The 23249-nt window shown below is 38.4% G+C and overlaps 1 protein-coding gene across 1 annotated transcript in view; it reads right to left on the bottom strand.

The window, feature by feature from the left end:
• The window catches only part of VPS8 (VPS8 subunit of CORVET complex), a 247992-nt gene that overhangs the window by 78916 nt on the left and 145827 nt on the right, over nt 1–23249 (bottom strand). The window contains 3 exon segments of the mRNA XM_030328374.1: nt 3812–3858; nt 7247–7336; nt 11979–12126. Coding sequence (XP_030184234.1) covers nt 3812–3858; nt 7247–7336; nt 11979–12126 — 285 coding nt within the window.

The raw sequence follows: 23249 nt of genomic DNA, 5'->3' as shown, positions 1-23249 counted from the left end.
TAACAACTTTTGAACATACACCTCCAGCCCTTATTCTTTTCATAATCTGCAAGGTGAATTTTTGACAGACTCTGTCAGACTCTGCTTAATACGATGACTACAAGCACCTTGAACTTGTATGTGCAAAACCCAACCCATTTTTCCCACCTCAAATCTTCTCCTCCCCTTCCCAAACTAAGTTAATGAAACCATCACCTCTAAGTCAGTTTATAAATCTCTGTCATCTCTGATGCCCCACCCCCCTTCACCCACATGTCCAACTAAATTGCCACTTTTGCTGATTTTACTTTTGTGCCCTCACATGCCATGACTTCTGCCCTGTGGCTCTCTTCACCTCACATCACAACTGCAACAGCTTCTTAATTAAACTTCTGACTTCCAAATCTTGCTTCCCTCATTCTCCTTTATACTGTCACAAACACATCAGTTCTATCCACAAAAATCATTAAAGACTTCCAAGTTTTAAAAACAGAACATAAATAAACCTCTGACCCTAACTAAACATAGTAATGGTCTGGCTCAGGTTCTCGCCCTCTGTGCTCTTAGGTCACTGCACCAGGTCTTACTCCTGAGGTTCCTGACCAGGCACTTTCATAATGATGTGCTCCTTAGCCCAGATGCTTTTTCCTTGCTTTTCCCTATCAAACTTCTATTCACTATTCCAGTCTTACTTGACAGGTCATGTCTTTCACAAACTATTTTTGATTCATCAGTTTCAAACCATTCCCTAAGTTTCCACAATCCTTTGTCACTCTCACTGTACCTCTTTTATAATACTTGATTCTTCTAGCATTTGATGTTTTCATTTACCTGTGTCCTTCACAAGATGCTAATTCTTTGGATGACGGCTATGTTAGCCATTTGTGTATAATCCACAGGAACTAGCACAATGTCTTGCAATTAGCAGAACCTCCCAAATTCTTAAGTATCTAGAAAAATATTAAATCTGAAAGTAAATAGTGGACATGAGACCATTACTGAGAAATTTATTTTCACTAAAATTCAAAGAACTAGCTTCTCTATACATATCACTTGCAAATCATTGCAGTGATTTTAGGGAAACATTCTTCTTACTTTTCCCTCAATCTTTTATGTAATGTCTGCAAAAATTATTAACAAGGAAAATATCATAAATGCAATAAATCTCACATAATCTGACTGAACAGAGATTGACAGTACAAAAATAATTATTAAATGTTTAGCTGAACTAAATATGGAAAAAATCACTCAATTGTATGCTGAGGTTCCAAAAAGATTCAGTATAATAGCAAATGACCCCAGTACAAACACAGACCCTAACACCTAGGATCTAACCATAAAGAATATAGATAAATAAGTAATTTATAAAGAATTAGGGTAAACATGTTTAAGGAAATGTGTGGGCCACGGGCTCCAAGGGAAGTGCTGATTGTTAAATACATAGGACAATCTAAAAAATCGCCTATCAAATGAACTTTGGAAGAGTTATTTGAAAATTTCAAGTGATGTGAAAACATATAATCCAATTCAAAAGTGGGCAAAGAACTTGAGTAAACATTTCTCTGAAGATACACAAATAACCAATATGCACATGAAAAGGTGAAAGGATGGACCTATGCTGGCCGACTCCATCTTGTTCTGTGTCCTCCACCTTGAGTGACTATGTCCCCTATGTGCCCCCTTTCCGGGAAAATCGCAGAAACCTCAGACCACGCCTCCTCCCCTTGAGTAACCCCCGCTCACCCTTTCAAACTTCCCGATCAAAACATGCCCGGTGACCTGCGTAACAGGACTCCGACCCTTCCCCAGCCCATCGGCCGAGGCCACGACCCTTCCCCAGCCAATTGGCTGAGGCCACAGCCATTACCTCACCAACTGCCCCTAGACTCCTATAAAACCTTTGTGCTTTTGAAACTCCCTCTCTCTCTCCAGTATCTCACTGCTGCGTCGGTGCAGGTAGGGGATTGAGCTCGAGCTAGCTCCAATAAAGGCTCTTTGTTTTTGCATCGGACTCGGCTCCCTGGTGGTCTTTGGGGATCACGAATTCTGGGCATAACAAAGGCACTCTACATTACTACTCAACAGGGAAATACGAATGAAAACCACAATAAGCTACTACTTCACACACGAGGATAGCTACTATTAAAGAAAACAGAGGGGCGCCTGGGTGACTCAGTCGGTTAAGCATCCAACTCTTGATACAGGGCTGAGGTCATGATCTCACGGTTTTGCAATTGAGCCCATATGTGGCTCTGTGCTGACAGCATGGAGCCTGTTGGGATTCTCTCTCTTCCTCTCTCTCTGCCTCTCACCCACATGCATTCTCTCTCTCTCTCAGAATAAATAAACTTAAAAAAAAAAAAAAAAAGGAAACAGCAAGTGTTGGTGGGGACTTAAATAAACTGGAACCCTGTGTATTGCTGATGGGAATGTAAAAATGATGCAGCCACTGTAGAAAAAGCAACCCAACTGTTGCTCAAAAATTAGAAATAGAATCACCATTTAATCCAGCAATTCCACTTCTGGGTGTATACCGGAAGAAAATGAAAGCAGTGTTTCAAAAAGATACTTGTACACTCATGTTCACGAAGTATTATTCACAATGGCCAAAAGGTGGAAGCAACTGAAGTGTCCACTGACAGACAAAAGGATACAAAATGCAGTTGGTATATACATGAAAGGAAGTATCATCAGCCTTAAAAGGAATGAAATTCTGACATGTGCTACAACATGGGTAAATTGTGAAGACATTATGCTAGGCCAGTAAGCCAGACTTAGAAAAGGATAAATGTTGTATAATTCTACTTTATAAGATACCTCATCAAACTCACAGAGTGAGAAAGTAGAATGGTAGGTGCCAGAGACGACTGGGGGGGCGGGGCAGGGAACGGGAGTAATTGTCTAACGGATACAAAATTTCAGTTTGGGAAGTTGAAAAACTTCTGGAGACTGATGGTGAGGATGGTTGCACAACACTGTGAATGTACTTAATGCCACTGAACTGTACATTTACAAATGATTAAGATGGTAAATTTTGTGCTATGAATTTTACCACAATTAAAAAAAAATAAATCTAGTTTCTAAAATGTCTAGGAATATAGGGGCTCCTGGGTGGCTCAGTTGGCTAAGCATCGAACTTTTGATTTTGGCTCAGGTCATGATCTCACAGTTCGTTGAGTTCAAGCCCTGCATCAGACTCTGCCGAGCCTGCTTGGGATTCTCTCCCTCCCTCCCTCTCTACCCCTCCCCCACTTGCACACGCTCGCTTTCTCTCTCAAAAGAAATAAACATTTTTTAAAAACCCACTCAAGTGTCTAGGAAAATAATGGGAATTTTGTATCTATCTGTGACAAGGCCATTTAACATTCCATACTGTCAAGTTTTACTGCTTTGTGCTAAAAATTACATAAATTCAGTGCAGAAAACACTGGCTATTCCTCATTAGAAGCTCTGATTTGCTATTGCTTAGCATATTACAGTAATATTTAGGTATATTAGTAATATTTAGTAATATTTAGGTATTACAGTAATATTTAGTTATGCATCTTATTTATATAACTAAAAATTGGCAGAGAAATATAATCAAAAAAACAATACCAGTGAAAAGTGCCTACTTTTCTGTACCCTGAACTCCACTGATGGCACCACAAAGCCACAATGGTTTACATGATTTCCTATTAGGAGCTCTTGAAAACAAGCTAAAATTGGGATCAGTGTTCAAGTATTTATGCGGATCGACGTAATTATTAGTCAATAAATGCAGTTTGTTAGACAACATCTTTTAAAACATGGGGTCCATGGGAAGAAATAATTGTAAATTATACTCAGGAACTTACTTTCATCTTGATGTGTTATCTCCTGAAGTTTGCTTTGTAGTCTCTAGGAGGTAAAAACACAAAACAAAAACACAGGAGGTAAGAGGAACACTGTTACCTAATCCACAAATATTTGAACTACATATTTTACAAGAAAAAACCTAAAGAAACAACAAGGTTATAAAGAATGACCCTTACTGTCATTCAGAAGAGAATTCTTGTGTATATAGAAAGCAGAGCTAGCAGTAGTGAAGGGGACCCAAAATATCAAGTGTCACTTAATCTGCCCCGCTCTGCTTCTGTTGTACCACCATATAGTCATCAATGACATTCTCTAGCAGGGTAATTAGGAGTAGGATTTATCCGAGCTTTGTATAAGGGAATAAAATTCACACTGGGCTATGAGAAAAAGGGGTGAGAGGGAATAAGAAAGAACATACAAGACTGTCTCCACAGCAGAGGGCACAGCCTTGAGTGTGGCACCTCTAAATATGCAATTGCAGTGTCCACTGCTCTAACCGAATACTAGGATCCTCAGAAAGCATTAACTGATATTCCAGCATTACTGATATTCCAGATATTACTATACACTGAGAGTGACCTTTAATACATCCCTCCTACTCCAAATTTGCTCTTTTTTTTGAGGTCCCTTATAGGCTAAAAATCATACAACTGTCATCAACCACTTCCTCTTACTTCCTCCATACTATATTCAAAGATCAAAAGTTCTCAAATCCAATCCTCTTCCCACTCCACCACCACCAGTGCCTCCAGCTCAAGCCTCACAGATTCACACCCACACTACACAGCTTCGCAAGTGCTCTCTGCTTCCTCCCTAAGATGAACCTCCCCCTTTTCTACCTGCCCCTCAGTCTCCTACCTAACCAGAGCAGTCTCAATGAAACAACATTGTATCAGTTCCTTCGCTTACAAACTTTTAGTTGATCTTGTGTGAACAACAGAGTCTGTCCTAATTCTTTAGGGTGTCCTACAAAATCTTCTCAGATCTGCACCCAGCCTTTGCTTCTAGCCTGCCAATACATGGATAGTGGAGCCCTAGTAAAATGCTGGCTGCTCTCCCAGTCTTTCGTATTTCTTTGTACTCCTATGCTTTTGTAAATGATGGTGTTATTCCCTTCAAGGATATACTGCCTCTCTTTCCCCCATCCGTGCCAGGAATACTTTTAACTATCCTTTAAAACTAGATTCACGATATCGTCAACAAATAAACGACAAGGAAAAAAGAGATGCAGGGATAACTTCTACATTAAAAGAGGTTGAGAGCTTACACAAAACCTCTGTGGAATATTCTTCCTGGCCTGTTTTATGATTACACAGCTAGAGAAAAACTAGAAGCCAATAAAGAAATTCTTTTTTTTTTTCCTTGCTCTAACCATCTTTTTTAACTTAAATTCAAGTTAGTTAACATGTAGTGTAGTACTGGTTTCAGGACTAGAATTTAGTGATTCATCACTTCCATATAATCTGACCTGTCAGATGCCGTTTAGTTTTGTTGATTGCTTCCTTCACTGTGCAGAAGCTTTTTATCTTGATGGGGCCCCAATAGTTCATTTTTGCTTTTGTTTCCCTTGCCTCCTGAAATATGTCTAGTAAGAAGTATAGTCACATTTTTGCTGCAGCTAAGGTCAAAGAGGCTGCTGCCTGTATTCTTCTCTAGGATTTTGATGGTTTCCTGTCTCACATTTAGGTCTTTCACTCATTTTGAATTTACTTTTGTGTATGGTGTAAGAAAGTGGTCCAGTTCCATTCCTCTGCATATTGCTGCATGTATGCTGGATACACATACATACATATATAGGAAGAGAGGATCTCCCTAATCTATTCCTTAGCTAGATAGCAGTATTTAAAAAACTGATACAATACTTCACACTTATTAGAATGGCTACCAACAAGAAAACAGAGAAAAGCAAGTGTTGGAGAAAATGTCAAGAAATTAAAAGCCTTTGTGCGTTTCTGATGAGAATGTAAAATGGTGTAGCCACTGTGGAAAGCAGTGTGGCAATTCTTTAAAAATTAAAAATAGTATTTTCATTTAATTCAGTAATTCCATTCTGGTTGTATGCCCGGAATAAATGAAAGCAGAGTCTTGAAAAGATGTTTGTACACCCATGTTCATGGCAGAATTATGCACAAAGTTTGAAAGGCAGAAGCAACCCAAGTGTCTACCAACAGATGAATGAATAAACAAAATTTGGTATATGCATAAGATGGAGCACTATCCAGCCTTAAAACTGAATGAAATTCTGGCACGTGCTACAACATGGGTAAATCTTTAAGACTTTATGATTAATGTATACAAAAAGGCAAATACTGTGCGATTCCATGTATGTGAGGTAGAGTAGTCAAATTCATGGAGTCATAAAGAATGGGGGCTGCCAGGGGATGTGGGGAGGGAGGAATGGGAGATTACCATTTAATGGGTACAGAGTTTCAGTTTGGGAAGTTGAAAAAGTTCTGGAGAGGGATAGTGGTGACGACTGCACAAAAATGTGACTATACTTAATACCACCAAAATGATAAATTTTTATTGTAGGTATAACAATTTTAAAAATGGATAAAAATTTTTGCGAAAAACTGATAGAACATCAACTGTTGGTGAGAATTAGCAACCCAACCTCTTACACATTATTGGAGGGGATGTAAAATGGGATAACCACTTTGGAAAGAGGTCTGGTAATATCTTATAGACCTAAAACCTAGACCTATCCTATGACCTAGGGATTCCAGCCCTTGGTACTGACATTTTCCTGTGAAAATGAAAATATTTGTGTACAAAAGTGATCGTAGTAGCTTTACTCTTAATAGCCAAAAACTAGAAATAGCCCAGGTGTCAATCATCAAGAGACTGAATGAATAGTAGTATATTTGTACAATACCATTCAGCAATAAAAGAAACGGACTACTGATACATCTCAAAAATATGGTGAAAGGAGAATTATACAAGACTACTAAGGGAGGAACCCATGAATGCATAAAATAGGTAAAACTAATTCACAGTGAAAAAAAAATCAGAAAAATGATGATCTGTGGGGGGACAAAAGTGGGAATGCATATGAAGAGGCATGAAGGAACTTTCTCTGATGAAGCTAATGTTCTCTATCTTGTTAGGGACTAGGGACATAGGTGTATGCATTTGTCACAACTCAGTACATGACACATTTAAGACTTGTGCACTTTATTGTATATAAATTTCACCTCAAAAGTATACCAGAAAGAAATGTTCTACCCAATGACTATAAACTCTAGTCATGATAAAAATAGTTAGGGGTAAGATGCAATACTGTCTGCAACTTACTTTGACACACAAGAAATGAAGATGGACTGATGAAAACTTACACAATGCTACAGGTCAATTATATCTCAATAAAAAGACAGATTGATGAATGGAGGCGTGGACAGAAAATGACAAAGCAAATATAGTAAAATATTACCTTTAGCATTATTAAGAAGGCCCCATGAATATCTCCTTTTTTTTCTAATAGATAGGCAGTGACTTCATGAAGTTGATACTTCTGGGTAATCTAGGAAAGAAGAAATGATAAGGATTTTTGTTCACAAATCTTGATTGTGGAGAGGATCCTACTAAAGATGAAAACAATATGACAGTAAATAATGAATTCATACTTCAGTAGTACATTACTTTCCAGTGTAATATGAAATATTGGACTTTCTAGTGTTAGAAGTTGCCCATCTTGGCAGTTCTAACTAAACCATATTCATTCACTTTTTTCTTCACTATTGTTTAATTTAAAGTTTTCATTTACCTGACCGAGTATATCCACTGGAAAAAAGGTAACACATATGTATAAGTGAGATCTTAATAAGAATCAATAAACTAAAAGTTTCTAATTAGTAAAAAAGAAATACCAAGTAAACTAAGAAGACAAATGAAAGATATTAAGTGCAGAAAATAATGCTATGGGAAAGAAACAACAGAGAAACAATACAGAGTTTCAACAAACCCCAAAATAGTCTTTGAAAAGACTAATAAAGTAGAATAAAACTTTCTTAGCAGCAAAAAAACCAAAAAACAAAAAACTTTCTTAGCAGCAAGAACAAAGAGAGGCACAAATAACATTATTAGCATATAAACAGGTTCAAAGGAGAAAAGTGTGATCATCTCAATAAATGCAGGAAAAAGTATTTGATAAAATGCAGTACCCATTCTTAGCAAAAACAAAACACTCTTACCTAAACTGAGAAATGAATAAACACCATATTTAATGTAAAATGTTAGACCCATTCCCTTTAAAATCAGAAACAAGGCAAGATTGCATACTATCACTGTTTCTAAATAATATCCTGGAGCTCTTAGACATCTGGTAAGAGAGAGAAAACAGTGTAAATGTAAAAAAAAATTTTTTTAAAAGAAAAGAAAGAAAAGCTAAAGACAAGAAAAACTACCATTATTCTTGAAAAATAGTATTGTCATTAAAAAAATCTAGAAACTATTTAAATGAAGAAAGAATTCAGATTCTTTTCGATACAAAACAATGTATAAAAATTAGTAACATACAGCAGCAGCAATCAACAAAGATGTCATTTCAAAAACTTTCCTTCCACATTGTTAACAAAAAGTGTAAGTATCTAGGAACAAATTTAAGATAACATTTGCAAGAACCTCGTAGATCATATAAAAGTTGTTGAAACCTCACTGAAGAACGTAAAAGGCTTTTAAAAAGACAACCATGTTCCTGAATGTGAAGACTCTACGTTGTAAGATGTCAATCTTCCCTGAATTAACCTATAAATTCATTGTATATATTTCATCAAAATGCCGGAAGTTTGTTGGTTTTTTAATTTTTTTTTAATGTTTATTTATTTTTGAGAGACAGAGACAGAGCAAAAGTGGGGGAGGGGCAGAGAGAGAGGGAGACACAGAATCAGCAGCAGGCTCTAGGCTCTGAGCTGTCAGCACTGAGCCCAACATGGGGCTCAAACTCACGAAATGTGACATCATGACCTGAGCCCAAGTCAGCCGCTTAACCTACTGAGCTATCCAGGTGCCCCTGTTTTTTGTTTTTTTAAAGGAAGATGACAACATGATTCCTAATTTGATGTAGAATAGTAAGAGCCTAAGAGTACACATGAATTTTAAAGAAAAACAATGAGGAGGGAAGACTCTTCTTTGAAATAATAATACTTATTGTGAAGCTATATTATTTAAAATATGTGGTAACAGTAAAAGGAAAGACATGACCAAACGAACAGAAGAGATTCCACAAAAAGATCCATGTATATCTGAGAGTTCAGTATACAGCAGAATGGCATTATGAATCAGTGAGGAAAGGATACCAGAAATACCACATACACCACCGGTTATACACAGGGGAAAAAAAAATACAGAAATCCCTCCCTTGATCTGTTTACAAAAATTAATTCCAGATGGATTAAAAGCCTAAATGTAAAAAGCTAAGGTATAAAACTCGTATAAGAGGATATCTTTTATACCATCAAGGTAGAAAAAGAAGACTCACACACAAAAATTTAAACCTTAAAGGAAAAGAATGATAAATTAAAATAGAAGTCACTAGAAACCAAATTAAAGAAACGTGCCACAATACACTGGAAGAAGGCATCCCCAACATATAAAATCAGTGAAGGATTAGAGATGCAGAAATTAGAATTTCTACAAATCAGTAAGGGCAAAAACTCAGTAGAAAAATGGGCAAATGATATGAACAGATAATTCAGAGAAAAAAACTGAAAGTCATTAAACATATGGAAAGAGAGGCGCCTGGGTGGCGCAGTCGGTTAAGCGTCCAACTTCAGCCAGGTCACGATCTCGCGGTCCGTGAGTTCGAGCCCCGCGTCAGGCTCTGGGCTGATGGCTCAGAGCCTGGAGCCTGTTTCCGACTCTGTGTCTCCCTCTCTCTCTGCCCCTCGCCCGTTCATGCTCTGTCTCTCTCTGTCCCAAAAATAAATAAACGTTGAAAAAAAAAATTAAAAAAAAAAAACATATGGAAAGATGTTCAATGTCATGAATAATCAATGATACCCATCATGCTGGCAAAAATTAAAAGTCTAAGAGTGTAGGGCTCTTGGGTGGCTCAGTTGGTTAAGTGTCTGACTCTTGATTTCTGCTCAGATCATGATCTCACAGTTTATAAGTTTGAGCCCTGAGTCAGGCTCTGCGTTGAGGATGTGGATCCTGCTTGGGGTTCTCATTCATTTTCCCTCTCTCTCTCTCTCTCTGTCTCTCTCTCACTCCCACCCTCACTCTCATTTTCCCTCTCTCTGTGCCCCTCCCCAGCTCTCTCTTTCTCTCAAAAATAAATAAACTTAAAAAAAAAAAGCCAAAAAATGTTAGGAATCAACTAGAATGTGGAAAAATAACAAATACCAAAAACATTGATGGTGAGAATAGAAACAAACAGGAGATCAACTTGACAGTAACAATAGAATAAGCTAGTCTACTGTCTAAGAATTCCACTTCCAGGTAATTATTTAGAGAAAGCTCACATGGGCACATAAGAAGGTTCATACAAAGATGTATAAGGTAGTATTGTTTAGGATGTGAAGGAGTGGAAACAATTTGAATGTCTATCCATAGGGAAATAAACTGTGGCATACTCATTCAATTGATATTATATGATCATTAAAATGAATGAGCTAATTCTACATGTATAACAATTGATAAATTAAAAAAATTTAATAAAAAAGCAATTTGCAATAGGATATGTTCTATATGATACCATTATTACAAATTCTATAAACATGGAAGACTGTGTCAGGCATTTTATTTATTTTTTTATTATTTTTTTAATATGAAATTTATTGTCAAACTGGTTTCCATACAACACCCAGTGCTCATCCCAACAGGTGCCCTCCTCAATGTCCATCACCCAACCTCCCCTCCCTCCCACCCCCCATCAACCCTCAGTTTGTTCTCAGTTTTTAAGAGTCTCTTATGTTTTGGCTCCCTCCCTCTCTAACCTTTTTTTTTTTCTTTTTTCTTCCCCTCCCCCATGGTCTTCTGTTAAGTGTCTCAGGATCCGCATAAGAGTGAAAACATATGGTACCTGTCTTTCTCTGTATCACTTACTTCACTTAGCATAACACTCTCCAGTTCCATCCACGTTGCTACAAAAGGCCCTATTTCATTCTTTCTCATTGCCACGTAGTATTCCATTGTGTATATAAACCACAATTTCTTTGTCCATTCATCAGTTGATGGACATTTAGGCTCTTTCCATAATTTGGCTATTGTTGAAGGTACTGCTATAAACATTGGGGTACAAGTGCCCCTATGCATCAGCACTCCTGTATCCCTTGAATAAATTCCTAGCAGTGCTATTGCTGTATCATGCATTTTATAGGAAAAATAAACATAGATGGGAAGAATATGCTTCCCATCTTCAGGTTGGTGGTAACCTCGGCGGTGGGGGGGGGGGGGGGGGGGGAGGGGAAAGAGGATGATTTCTAAAACAAACAACAAAGATTTAAACCCAGTATGTCAAACATGAACATCTATAAAACTGGGTTGGTGGGTACATTGATATTTGAAATTCTGTACAATTCTATATACTTTAAATATTTTACACTTAAAAAATTTTTAAAGTGTGTGAGTAGTTCAGAAGGTGGCACAGGGAATACAGATTATTGTTTCATAAGTATTGATAATAAAGGAAAGGATATATAACAGTAGTTTAAAAATAAATTTTAAATACTAGCCTCTTATTGATTAGAATATGTATGTGTGTATACGTACACGCATGCACACACACACACGTGCACATAGTCATGTTCATATGGAAACAGGAGAAAACAAGGGAAGGGACCCAAGGCAATGACCGTGTTGAGACTACTGACTGCCACTGAGCCTGTCTTATGCCCAGCAAGCTATCTAACCATCAGAGCCTACAAACAAGAGCTTGGTTTCTCCTTTTAATATATTTATTGTATTCCTTTGTCTTGGCTTGTGTGTTGGCTAGAACGTCTGTGAAACTTGATTAGTAACAGCGATGGACATGCGCTGTTTCTGACTTTACTGGAACAAAGAGACAGCAGTTTACCACAGCAATGTAGAGCAGGCACTGTGGAGGCAGACTATTTGGGTTCGATCCCGGGGGCTATGTTACGTTAGTCTCCTTTTGCTCATGTTTAAACTGGTGAATGGTTAGGATGAGTTTACTCACATCCGCTCTGCATTCCAGGTCTTACCTGGATGGTTTCCTCCAGGCGGTAGCACTCAAGGACCTGCAGCGTGTCTATAACCTGGTTTGGGTCGAATTGACACAACAGCTCAATGAACTGCTCCGTAACAGAGGGAGGCATCTGCAGCGATTCCTGATTTACATGAATACCTTCCCTGAAAACATAAATAGAAAGAGAATGGCATTAATTCATCACATCTGTCATTAAGTATGTAATGACATACATATCTATATGATGCTTAAAAGCAAAACTCCCTTCTGGTGATATAAAATCGTGAATTGAACGTCTCACTTTTACTTAGGGTGTTAGGGTGAGCTGTGTATTATATCAGACACAGTCTAAATCACAACAGTTCTCAGTTTATAGTGAATAATTAAGGAAATAATATTCAGTGAAAGCTCCTCTAAATAAATACCAAAGTTGTACTGTTGCTCTAGAAGAAACAAAAATTAACCAATGATCCACGAGTAACTATATATAGTAAACCATCTTCCACTTTTAACAACTGGCCCTACCATACTTCGTTGGTAGCACCAATCACACCATGTTGTAACTACTTCTTTAATTATCTTTCTTATCTAAAGACTATAAACTCTTTGAGGATAGGTACCAGGTATCTTCTCACTAACGAATTCTTAAAGCCTGCAACAGTACCCTGCATGTTGTAAGGGCTAGTTATTTACATGCTACTAAAACAAATTTATAAAGTGGATCAATAGTAGGACACACAATATTCATGTGTTCATTTATTTTGTATGTCAGCTAGTCACCAAAGCCCACTATTCAGAATACCTACAACAAAAGCTAGAGATACTGGGGTGCCGGGGCAGCTCAATCAGCAGAGCATGTGACTCAAGCTCAAAGTTATGAGTTCAACCCCTACGTTGGATGCAGAGCTTTCTTTAAAAAAAAAAAAAAAAAAAGCTAGAGAAATACAGAATTAGTTTTATCACAGTGGACACTCAACTACTGGTGGCCAAAAGAAATTATTTAGAAAATCAACTACTGCTCATTACAGACATACAAATCGTCTTTAAAAGAAGTCAGTTCCTTTTGAGAGCCCTATCTTTTCTTCACCTCAACTAAAGCTCCTTATATAAAGAACTGGAATAGGGTTAATAAGATACAAAACTGCTTGGGAAACTAGCTTTGTGAAGAAACGTTAAGGCAGATGGTTTAAAGCAACATCTCCCAGCTTTTCTCACATCACGCATACAGAGAAGGACAGCATTTGCACGGCCCATCAGAACAAAGTAAGACTGATCACAGGGGACTATGGGTACCCCAAGACCCACCCCAAGAGCTGAGGGGATCTGTCTCTAGGCACACCTGTGACCCATGTGCAGCACACCAACAGTCATAGGTGGGAATCTCTGACTCCGCAGAGAACAATTTGAGGTTATAAAGGTCCTATAAATAATGGTAAATAGCCCTCCTATTTTTACCAGTAAGAGCCTTCAGCTACAGAAAGAGGAATTATATTTAGACATAGGAAATCTTTCCTAACCTAAGAGTTTTGTGACACTCAGTCCCTACCAGAGGTTGACTGATGAACTCATTAATTAAGCTCTGCTGCTTGGAGCTGTCGATACTTGCTGATGGGCTAATTCGGTATGTCCTCAAATTGGCTGTAAATCTCTTAAGTTCGAGTTTGATTTCGTTAGTTCACTGCTGCCTTTAAAGCAGGATTTAGGTAAGTAACTGGTTATTCCTTAAGTACAGCATCACCTTAGTTCTTCCTATGTAACATGAAAATTATCTTTTTAAGTGTCTAGGTCCCAACTACACTATAAACTCTGAGAGCAAAGACTGCTGCATTCAATGTCTCCCAGCACTCACACAGTCTTGGCACATAATAAATAAGCACTCGGTAAATGTACACTGAATTGAACTGGACAGGCAATAATGTGCTGGATTGCCTTCAAAAAAGGGGAACCAAATACAGGATAGAGGGGTGCAAATGACAAGGACTAGGGCTATGAAATCAGATTCAGCTGCGAATGAATGCTGTCAGAAAGCTCTACACGGACCAACTAGAAAATGCACATGATAATCACAGGGGAATGATGGGTCTTCATGTAAGATAAACGTTTTGTCCCAACAGAATATGCCTACGTAAAAGAAAAAGGGAATGCTAATAGATGATCGTTAGCATTAAGGTGAGCTGGTGTACTTCTCAGATGTTTATGTCATATTGTAGGTAGTGTTAATATTTTATCTATGCCACACTTCTGTTACTATGTCTTATAAATGCAAGACTATGGAGCAAATTAAGACTAGACATAAGCATCTGCCAATAAATCCCAGTATTTAATTCTTTCCAGAACACTTATTGACAAAACTCTTTACAAGTACTAAGGATGTGAATATGCATCAAACCAAACAAATCACTCAGATGAATAGATTCTGATGCATTCATTTGTGAGGGAAATAATATGTCTGCTGGGAAATGATCAGGCAACATCAACATAATGAAAACTTTAATAAACTAACACGTATGCACTTACACCCATTTCTGACTGCTGCTTCACAGTCTTGCACATAAATACAAATTGTTATATTCCCTTCTCAAAGCTACTTCTGTTACTCTTCTATTAGCTATCTGCTTTGCCACTGTTAACTTTAGTATATCAAAACTATATGTTTTAAACCTAAACCTTATCTATTCTTTTGGGAATTTCTATTTTAATCATAGCAATGACATATAAGATATAAACACTTAAGTATATATAAAAGGTAGATTTTTATAAGGCATACACTAGACTTTCTCTTGTCATTTTTTTAAATTTCAATTTTATTTAAATTCTAGTTAACATCTATTGTAATATTGATTTCAAGAGTAGAATTAGGGATTCATCACTTACATATTAACACTCAGTGCTTATCCCAACAAGTGCCCTACTTTATACCCATCACCCACTTAGCACATCCCCTGCCATTTCCCCCCATCAACCTTTAGTTTGTTCTCTATAGTTAAGAGTCTCTTATGGCTTGCTTCCATCTCTCTCTTTCCCCCCACCCCTTCCCTATGTTCATCTGTTCTGTTTCTTAAATTCCACATATGAGTGAAATCATATGGTATTTGTCTTTCTCTGACTTATTTTGCTTAGCATAATACACTCTAGCTCCATCTACATCATTGCAAATGGCAAGATTTCATTCTTTTTGATGGCTGAGTAATATTCCATTGTGTATATATACCATATCTTCTTTATCCATTCATCAATCAGTGGACATTTGGGCTCTTCCCATAGTTTGGCTATTGTTGATAATGCTGCTATAAATATCGGGGTGCATGTGCCTCTTCAAATCAGTATTTTTGTAGCCTATGAGTAAATACCTAGTAGTGTAATTGCTGGTTATAGGGTAGTTCCATTTTTAACTTTTTGAGGAAACTCCATACTGTTCTGCACAGTGACTACACCAGTTTGTATTCCCACCAATAGTACAAGAGGGTTCCCCTTTCTCCACATACTCACCAATACCCGTTGTTTCCTGTGTTGTTTTAAAGGAGAGTACTTATATACCTTGTGAAATACATGCATACCAACCATACCCAAAAATTCAGGTTGGGGAAAACATTCACACTTACTCAGGTTGTGAAAATAATTTAAAATTATCATCTTGTATATTTGGCTGTTACTGGGAAGGATAAACTATGCTTCAGTTTTGAATAAATGACATCATTAAAATGACTCTAAAATTCTAATAAAAATATTTGACAAAGAAAATAAATGTTGCAGGGAGATGAAAAAAAGTCTGGTCTGGTCTCTCCCCTTCACTCTAAATATTGCACAAAAATAGGCCAGTCTAGACTACTCTACATTTCTGAGGGAGAGAATTTCACAATCTCCCTGTAACTTGTGCTGACAACTTAGGGCCACCTCAGCTTAGCCTAAATCCTGACTGCTTGAATTCTCTGCTCATCCCCATATAACCAGTCCTTAGAGGTAGTGGCGTACTGATGACTGCTTGGTACCTTTTAGACTGAAAACTTAAATACATCATTCACAACACACGAGAGTGAAGACAATTATTGTCCATGGAGTTATCATTCTAATCAAGTTGTTCTACAAGGTTGTTAAGCTGAGCTTCCAGTTTTCCATTTTACATTCCATGTTAAAAATGCCACAATGTAATCCCATGTCCTTTGAACAAAACATAAGTGAATGTGCCAATCTGCCTGAAAAACACTTTAAGAGGCATTATTATAGGCAGCAAAGACAATACCCACAAAATGCGCATGGAATTGTAACAACAGTAATGCCTCACAAACCAGACAGGAGACTGGCTTAGGTGGAAACCCATCCGTTGCAAGAAAGAACATAGTAAGTGTGGCTCTCCATGATGGCTCTCTAAGTCAGGCAGAGATGACAGTATCCCTCATACAGAACAGCCACACTTCCTTATCAACTTTTATGAGGCGCAGACCAAAGCAGACAAGGGCACCGTTCTGTCTAATGGCAAAGATTCTGCCACATCAAATCAATGTAACAGCAGATGTAATTCAGGTCTTCAGGGGACTTGTTCACTTTCCATTTCCCTAGTCTGATACTAGTGTCAAAGATGTCCTTCCCAAAACTTAATAGAATTTTTGTTCTCTTTCTGATATTCACAAAAGAGAAAGTGTATTGTTTTCAATGTTCTCCTGCATAAAGAAGAAAAATGGCTTTTATAAGCTAACAGAAATAAGAGCCTAATGATTTTCATAGAAAAATAATTTAGTTCCATAACCTCATCAGGTATAAAGAGTACCTGGGGATGCCTGGGTGGCTCAGTCAGTTGAGCGCCCGACTCTTGATTTTGGTTCTGGCCATGATCTCGCAGATTGTGGGATCGAGCTCCACGTCAGGCTCTGCGCTGATTGTGTGGAGCCTGCTTGGCAGTCTTCGCCCTCTCTCTACGCCTCCCCCACTTACACACTCTCTCTCCCAAAATAAACATTAAAAAAAAAAGTGTATCTGGATCATTCCAATGTTGTACAGACTTCAATTAAATCTCACAGGGTAAGCTAAAACAACTTTTCCAAAATACTACTATTAAAAATGGTAATAAGAAGAATGCTGAGGTTATTTGTAATGTGTACTTTCTTCCTACTGCAAACTAACACTGAAATATGCCAGTGATCCCACTAGCAAGAATTGTCTTAACGTGGCCTAATTCAAAGAAAGACTGGGAAGGTGCAGGTCCTGCCACCTCGGCATAATACCTAAATTGGGGCATTTGTAGGTCTGGATGAGACGCCTGATGCCATTCTCTCCCCAAAGTGATAGATGGAACTAGAGAGACAAAGGAGATGCAGTTCTGTGACCCCACTGCAGAGACATTCTTTCAACAGTTCTCAGAAGGACGGTTTGAACCGATGCTGGGTCAGACTACATAAATCTGATATCCACATATAATTCTGAACATATAGAGAACAAAGACATTTAGTTTCTGGTCTGGCATGTAAAGAGCTTGAAAGTTAACACCTCCATCCTCCCTCTCGGGAAAAATGCTGAGCAAACAGAAAATCAACAACTCTTGTTCCATCTACCTGAGAGCTGAAGTGGTGGGGCCAGCTGCCACCCCTGAGTTAGAGAGCAACAGACAGGTAGGTATAAATGATCACAGCCTACTGGAGCAGAAGCCACCACTGCTGGAGCTGGTACACTGGGGTAGGAAAACTTCAGCCGTCAATGACAAAATGCCAGAGATTCGGTGTGGACAGACTCAAGAATTAAATATCCTAGGGGGCCGAGTCTTGGGGGGAGTTTCCCTACTTTCATGGATTTTATCTTGAGGAGCTACCAGGTTCTCATTGTGAAGACCGGAGAAAAATCCAGTCATGCTTCCAGTACCAGAGAGGAGAAAAGTGGCCGTTTAAAAATATATCCAGAGCATTTTGTTCTTCTTAACAAGGCCTGCTATGGACTGAATTATGTCCCCTGCAAATTCATACGTTGAAGTCCCAACTCCCGATATCTCACAATGTGACCTTATTTGGAAACAGGACTTTGTAGATGTAATTAGTTAGGATGCGGTTATACTGGAGTAAGGTGGACTCATAATCCAACATAACCAGTGTCCTTAAAAGAAGAGAAAATTTTGACATAAACATACATACAGGGAGAATGCATGTGAAAATGAAGGTTGAAATCAGGGTGATGCTTTCACAAGCTAAGGAATGACAAAGATTGCCGGCAAAGCACCAGAAAGTAGAGGAGGAACATGGAACTCTTCCTCACAACCCTCCCAACACTTATCTTGGACTTCCAGTCTCCACAACTGAGACAATAAATTTCTGTTGTTTAACCACACAGTTGTGGTACTTTGTGAAGGCAGGCCTTGCAAAGTAATACAACTGCCCTCAAGGGAAACTATTTTATCAGAGACTAACCAAGCTGAGGGAAGAGAAATAACCACATCCAGCCCTCTCTAGCCTTCCTGTCTCACTTAAAGGGGTACTAGGGGGTTACTGAGAAGTACTTGGGAGGGTCATTGTCAGAGACACAACTCACCAAGAGTGAACACTAATCACAGGACTAAAGAATGCTTCTCCTCCACCACACCTCACCACTACATCAATAGGGCATGCCTATATAATAACAGGGGGAAAGAACCGAAAGAACTACACAGCTCAGACTTTACGAAAAGTCTCTAGGGAAATCTAAAGACAACCAGGGAGAGAAAAACATGGACACCAAAGTAACTTTCAGGGTCAGACAACTACCGCTACGGCAAACAGTAAGCAAAGCCTCACGCTTAACCAGATAAACATAAAACTTCACACCAAAGGCCTATTTGCCATAGTTCCTTTTATGCAGTACATCATCTCCAGCTTTCAATAAAAAGTTACAAGACAACATAAAAAACAACAACAACAAATACAGTTTGAAGAGATTTAGCAAGCATCAGAACCAAACTCAAATATGCCGGAGATGTTGGATTTATTACATGGGATCTTAAAACTTATGATCAATATGCTGAGGGCTCTCACTGGAAAAAGTGACAACATGTAAGTACAGATGGGTAAAGTAAGCAGAGAAATGGAAACTCTAAGGAAGGATCAAAAGAAAATGCTAGAAATGAAAAAAACACGAAATAAAATTAAGAATGCCTTTGATGGCCTCATCAACAGCCTGGATACCGCTGAGGAAAGAATCAGTGAGTTTAAAGGTGTGTCAATAACATGTCAATAGAAATTCCCAAACTGAAGCACAAAGAGAAAAGAGACTTGAGGGCAGAAAGACCCAGAACAGAATATCCAAAGACTGTGTCACAAATATAAAAGGTAACACCATAAGAAGAAAGAGAAAATGGGAAAGAAATATTTGCACAGCAATAATCACTGAGAATTTCCCCAAATTAATGATAGATACCAAACTACTGATTCAGGAACCTCAGAGAACACCAAAGAGGACAAACAGCAAAAATCTATACCTAGGCATATTATATTCAAACTGCAGAAAATCAAAGACAAAGAGAAAATCTTAAAAGAAGTCGGAGGGAAGGAAAACACTACCTACAGAGGAGCAAGGCTAAGAATTACACTACACTTCTCTCCATAAACCATGCAAGCAAAAGACAGCAGAATGAAATATTTAAAGTCTTGGAAGAAAAAACCCACCAACCTACAATTGTGTATCCAGGAAAATTATCTCTCAAAAGTGAAGGGGAAATACTTTCTGAGACAAACAAAAATTGTGAGAATATGTCATCAGTAGACTTGCCTTTCAAGAAATGTTAGTTCTTCAGAAGGAAGAAAAATGATATCGGTCATAAATCTGCATCTACATAAAGAGCATTAAAGAGGGAATAAATTAAGGTAAAATAAATGTTTTATTTTTCTTATTCTTAACTGATCTAACAGAAAACAATTTTCTCCTTTCTTTCCTCCCTACCTCCCTCTATATCTATCTAGCTAGCTAGCTAGCTGAAAAGATTTGGAGATTAGGAAATGATATGTTAGGATTTAAAAGGTTTAATCTGAGCTTCTGGCAAAGTACTAACCAAAGACACTAAAGGGTTCAAAACAAGTCTCCTCAAAATGTGCCATTTTGGCATATGGACTGTTCTGAGCTGACGACAATCAAGACCCTGTGAATTCAAGAGAAACCTTTGCCCCTCCATTAACTGATGTGAAAATGTTGGGGTTTGGAGCAAACGGTCAAGAAAGAATTCTTGAGGTGTTCTTCAGTGCAAAAAGGAGGGTTTTATTAAAGCATGGGACAGGACCTATGGGCAGAAAGAGCTGCAGTGGGTTGTGAGGGATGGCTGATTATATACTTTCAAATTGGGAGGGAGTCAGAGATAGCATAAATCTCCAAGGAACTTGAAAGCAAGGCTTCCAGGACCTTGAGGGGCTAGCTGTTGTTAGGAAAGTGTCTAGTAAAACCCTAGTCATGAGATCCTTAGAATGTATCTCAGTGGGCTATATGCTTGGAGGATGATTGCTGGCATCTCTCTGGGGAGGAGGAGGGACAGGTAGAGATAAAGGAAGTTTACAAAGGAATTTTTACCTGTTAAAGGTGACTTATAGGATCCTGGAGGTTGGGTTAATATTAAGGTAAGGTTGTCTTTTGCCCTCAGCAAAATATGAACACTGAGGCACATCTCAAGGACTGGTCAATGGGCTGTAAGTTGTAAGGAAATTTGATTTTTTTCTTTTGCCTTTATTGTCCACATCATAAACTATCTAAAAGAATCTAAATTTGGAGCTTTTCCCAGAATAAGAGTTATTATCAGAGATCAATTTTCTCTGAAGTAATCCATCTATATGGCAGGGCAAATACCTAAATACCCAACATCTGCTCTTCTTCTTGCCCTGTGAAGTGCCCTCCTCCCCGCTGAAGCCCCAGGCCCCTATCCCACTCCTTAGTCCAGGATGGCATACAGATCTCACTTTACCTTTCTGTCTTTGAACCTCTCATGTATGTAGGGGTTCTATACATATGAAATTAAACCTGACTTTCTCGTGTTCATCTGTCTCATCTCAATTTGATTCTTAATCCAGCCAGAAGAACATTTGAAGGGTAGAGAAAAATTCACCCTAACAATATGATATCTGGTGGTATGCCCAGCCAAGCTGATAGGCACTCAATGAAATAGAAATGAATCTTCCTATGTCAAAGTTCATGAACATAATGTTCTAATTTTTTATTCTAATTTTGAAATATGCTATTTCAACACTGAGGGTCAACATCTTTTTTTTTTTTAATGTTTATTTTTGAGGGACAGAGTGTGAGCGGGGGAGGGGTAGAGAGAGGGAGGGAGGGAGAGAGAGAGGGAGAGAGAGGGGGAGAGAGGGAGCAAGGGGGGGAGGGAGGGAGGGAGGGAGAGAGGGGGGGGGAGGGAGGGGGAGGGAGGGAGAGAACTAACGAATCTGAAGCAGGCTCCAGGCTCTGAGCTGTCAGCACAGAGCCCGACACAGGGATCGAACTCATGAACTGTGAGATCATGACCTGAGGTGAAGTCGAACACTTAGCCGACTGAGCTACCCAGGCGCCAAGAGAGTCAACATCTTAACATGTCCCCTCAAAATTATCCATAGAAACACTGACAGGTTCAACTTAAATCCAATATATAACCATTTCCATAATCTATGTTTTGCTCCTTGGTAAAGCTACTCATTTTCTTAGCAATGCTCAATTTTTACTTTATTTTGATTAAATATTAGAAACACAATGTGACTTTTATGTGTTTTTTATTTCCTACAACAAAGTCATACCATATATTTCAGAGGCCTCCAGGAGATGGTTAACAAAGGCTAAATTGACATTACCAAGAGAAGTGTACTGAGGAAAATATTGTGAATATAAATATACTTGCACATTTTCTTTACTCCTTATGTAAGCTCATAGCCCCACAAAAACCATCAGTGTCCTTTGTATTATCCTTCAAGCATTCCCACTGCACAAAAGGCCTACATCTGGATGTAAATATATCAGGAGAACTCCCATGAGAATTCTCGGCAAGCAGGAGTGCACACAGTGAGTGGGGGTGGGGTGGGCTTTATGTAGCAGCTGTCCCAAAGAAGGGAATTGGAAGAGAATGCAAATCCTTTCTCTCCCAAGCTGTTGGCCTCAATTCAGGCAAGTAATTTGTTTCAGTAGGATTAACTCCCCCACCAAAAATTATCTAATCTTTCTATGTACAGATGCCACCAATATCTTTATAGGTCAATTAATTCTACTGAGGACATTATTTACATAGTAAAGATAACATAAAGAAATTGAAAAAAGACAATTTATAAAGAGAAATATACCTAAGAATTCAACTAGATGATTTGTCCCTTTAAAAATGTTACTGATGAAATAAAAATCTACCCCCTCCAGAACAATTCAATGAATACTCAAAAATGTTAAATCAAATATGCATAAACTATATATATTTCTATACACACACACACACACACACATACATACACACACACATCAATGAGGATTCTACTAACTCAGGTTTTGGGGGCAAAAGTAAAAACAAGCAATATTCTGACATGACACACACATATAGCGTCTCCATCTGAAAATGACTGTTTTCTTTCATTTTCCTTACTTGCCAGAATGCCGCTAAAAGAGCTTCCTGAGTGATAGAAGGAGAACCTGGTTGTTAAAAAAAAGTCTGTTGCTTAATAACAAAAAGGGAAGAATCAAAGGCAAAAACAGTCTCCATTGTGGGCCAGTGAAAACTGCCAGTCAGGGCCAGTCTACTTATGTTTGATGCTCTTTTTCCTCTAAGTATCTTTTCCATACTCCCTTGTTTCCCAGAATGTGACAAGACCCTAATCCCCGCCTTTTGTTTTTCAGGTTAGTCAACAAGCATATTTATTTAAAAAGGCTAAAATGTGATGGACAATCATTCAGAGTAATGACTATATTGATATTCATATTACCTAATACTGGTATTTTTTTATTTAAAAATAGTAAGATTTGGTAAATATCATCTTCTATATTTTATTACATGTGAGAAAAGGCCAAGCTCAAAGCTGAACTTCCTCTGTCCTCTTAGTTTGAGTCTCTTCAGGTGGGATGGTCGGGGGAAAAAGGACTTGATCAAATAAATTGTCCTACGGGAAGAGGCTCCAGGTGCTAGGAGAACAGATCAGACACAAGAGAGGAACAGAAGGAACTGTGTCATGGGAAAAGGGATGCATAGGCCCCAAAGAAAGGGCTGGGACTGGATGCCTCCTTCCTCAGCCTGCCCAGAACTCCCACCTCTCTCTCACATCTCTGTTCTCAGCTCCTCCCATCCTTTTTTCCACCAACCCCCAACTCTGATATAAGATGTTTTCATCAG

The sequence above is a fragment of the Lynx canadensis genome, chromosome C2 (assembly GCF_007474595.2).
Source record: "Lynx canadensis isolate LIC74 chromosome C2, mLynCan4.pri.v2, whole genome shotgun sequence".
NCBI classification, from domain to species: domain Eukaryota; kingdom Metazoa; phylum Chordata; class Mammalia; order Carnivora; family Felidae; genus Lynx; species Lynx canadensis.
Note: the sequence above shows the minus strand (reverse complement) of the source record. Positions and strands in the feature narration are given on the sequence as shown.